The sequence below is a fragment of the Camelina sativa genome, unplaced genomic scaffold (genome assembly GCF_000633955.1).
Source record: "Camelina sativa cultivar DH55 unplaced genomic scaffold, Cs unpScaffold03830, whole genome shotgun sequence".
Taxonomy (NCBI): domain Eukaryota; kingdom Viridiplantae; phylum Streptophyta; class Magnoliopsida; order Brassicales; family Brassicaceae; genus Camelina; species Camelina sativa.
Genome location: NW_010924927.1, coordinates 1 through 728, shown reverse-complemented (window position 1 = coordinate 728; position 728 = coordinate 1). Strand labels below are relative to the sequence as shown.

The 728-nt window shown below is 38.7% G+C and overlaps 1 protein-coding gene across 1 annotated transcript; it reads left to right on the top strand.

Moving 5' to 3' along the window:
* Positions 1–6: 6 nt before the first annotated feature.
* Positions 7–668, top strand: LOC104774597. Its single transcript, XM_010499143.2, has 3 exons — positions 7–220; positions 330–478; positions 614–668. Exons 1-3 carry the CDS (start codon positions 30–32, stop codon positions 616–618), a joined length of 345 nt encoding a protein of 114 aa, XP_010497445.2. The 5' UTR covers positions 7–29; the 3' UTR covers positions 619–668.
* Positions 669–728: the final 60 nt, after the last annotated feature.

The window sequence follows — 728 nt, the reverse complement described above, 5'->3', positions numbered from 1 at the left end:
CAATGCTTTTAGTATCTGTTCTTGTGATCATGCGTGCTATTTATAATCTTCTCTCCTTGTTAATTAGGCTGATGGTTAAGGTAGATGGTTTACCTTCTTCGGTGCGTAATATTGATTACATGATCGGGTTGTATGAACATTTCTCTTCATGTGGAGAGGTCACCGATATTAGTGTTATTCCCACAGTTGATTTGGTCGACGGAATCTTTGTTCCCACTAGGTTGTTTTTCCCTTCTTACTTCCCCAAATTGGTGAATATTTTTCCCAGCTCTCCCTCTCCCTCCCTGTCTCAAGTTATTAAATTATAACTAAAGAATCGAATTTTCCAGACTTGCTGAGATTTCTATTATGGGAGAAGGATGTGTAGAGAAGGCGCTGGAACTAAGTGGACGTACCGCACATGGATGGAATATAGTAGTTCGTCGTCTTGACCCGCCAATTCTCCGTAAAAGACAGCGTACCGGCTGTGAACATCCATGTACGTAAATTTTGCTCTTTGTTCTTGGTTTTCTTTTTTTTTTTTTTCTTTTTTTTTTTTATAATTTTTTTTCCAGCGACTCTTGCATAATTATAACCTCTCTCATTAATTTCGTTGTTTATGATATTTGAGAAGGCTAAGATGGAGAAGGCTAAGAAGATGGAGAAGGCTAAGATGGAGAAGATGGAGAAGGGGAAGAAAAGGAAGAATACTGCGGAGTAGAAAGCTCTCTCCTTAATTAGGACAAGAC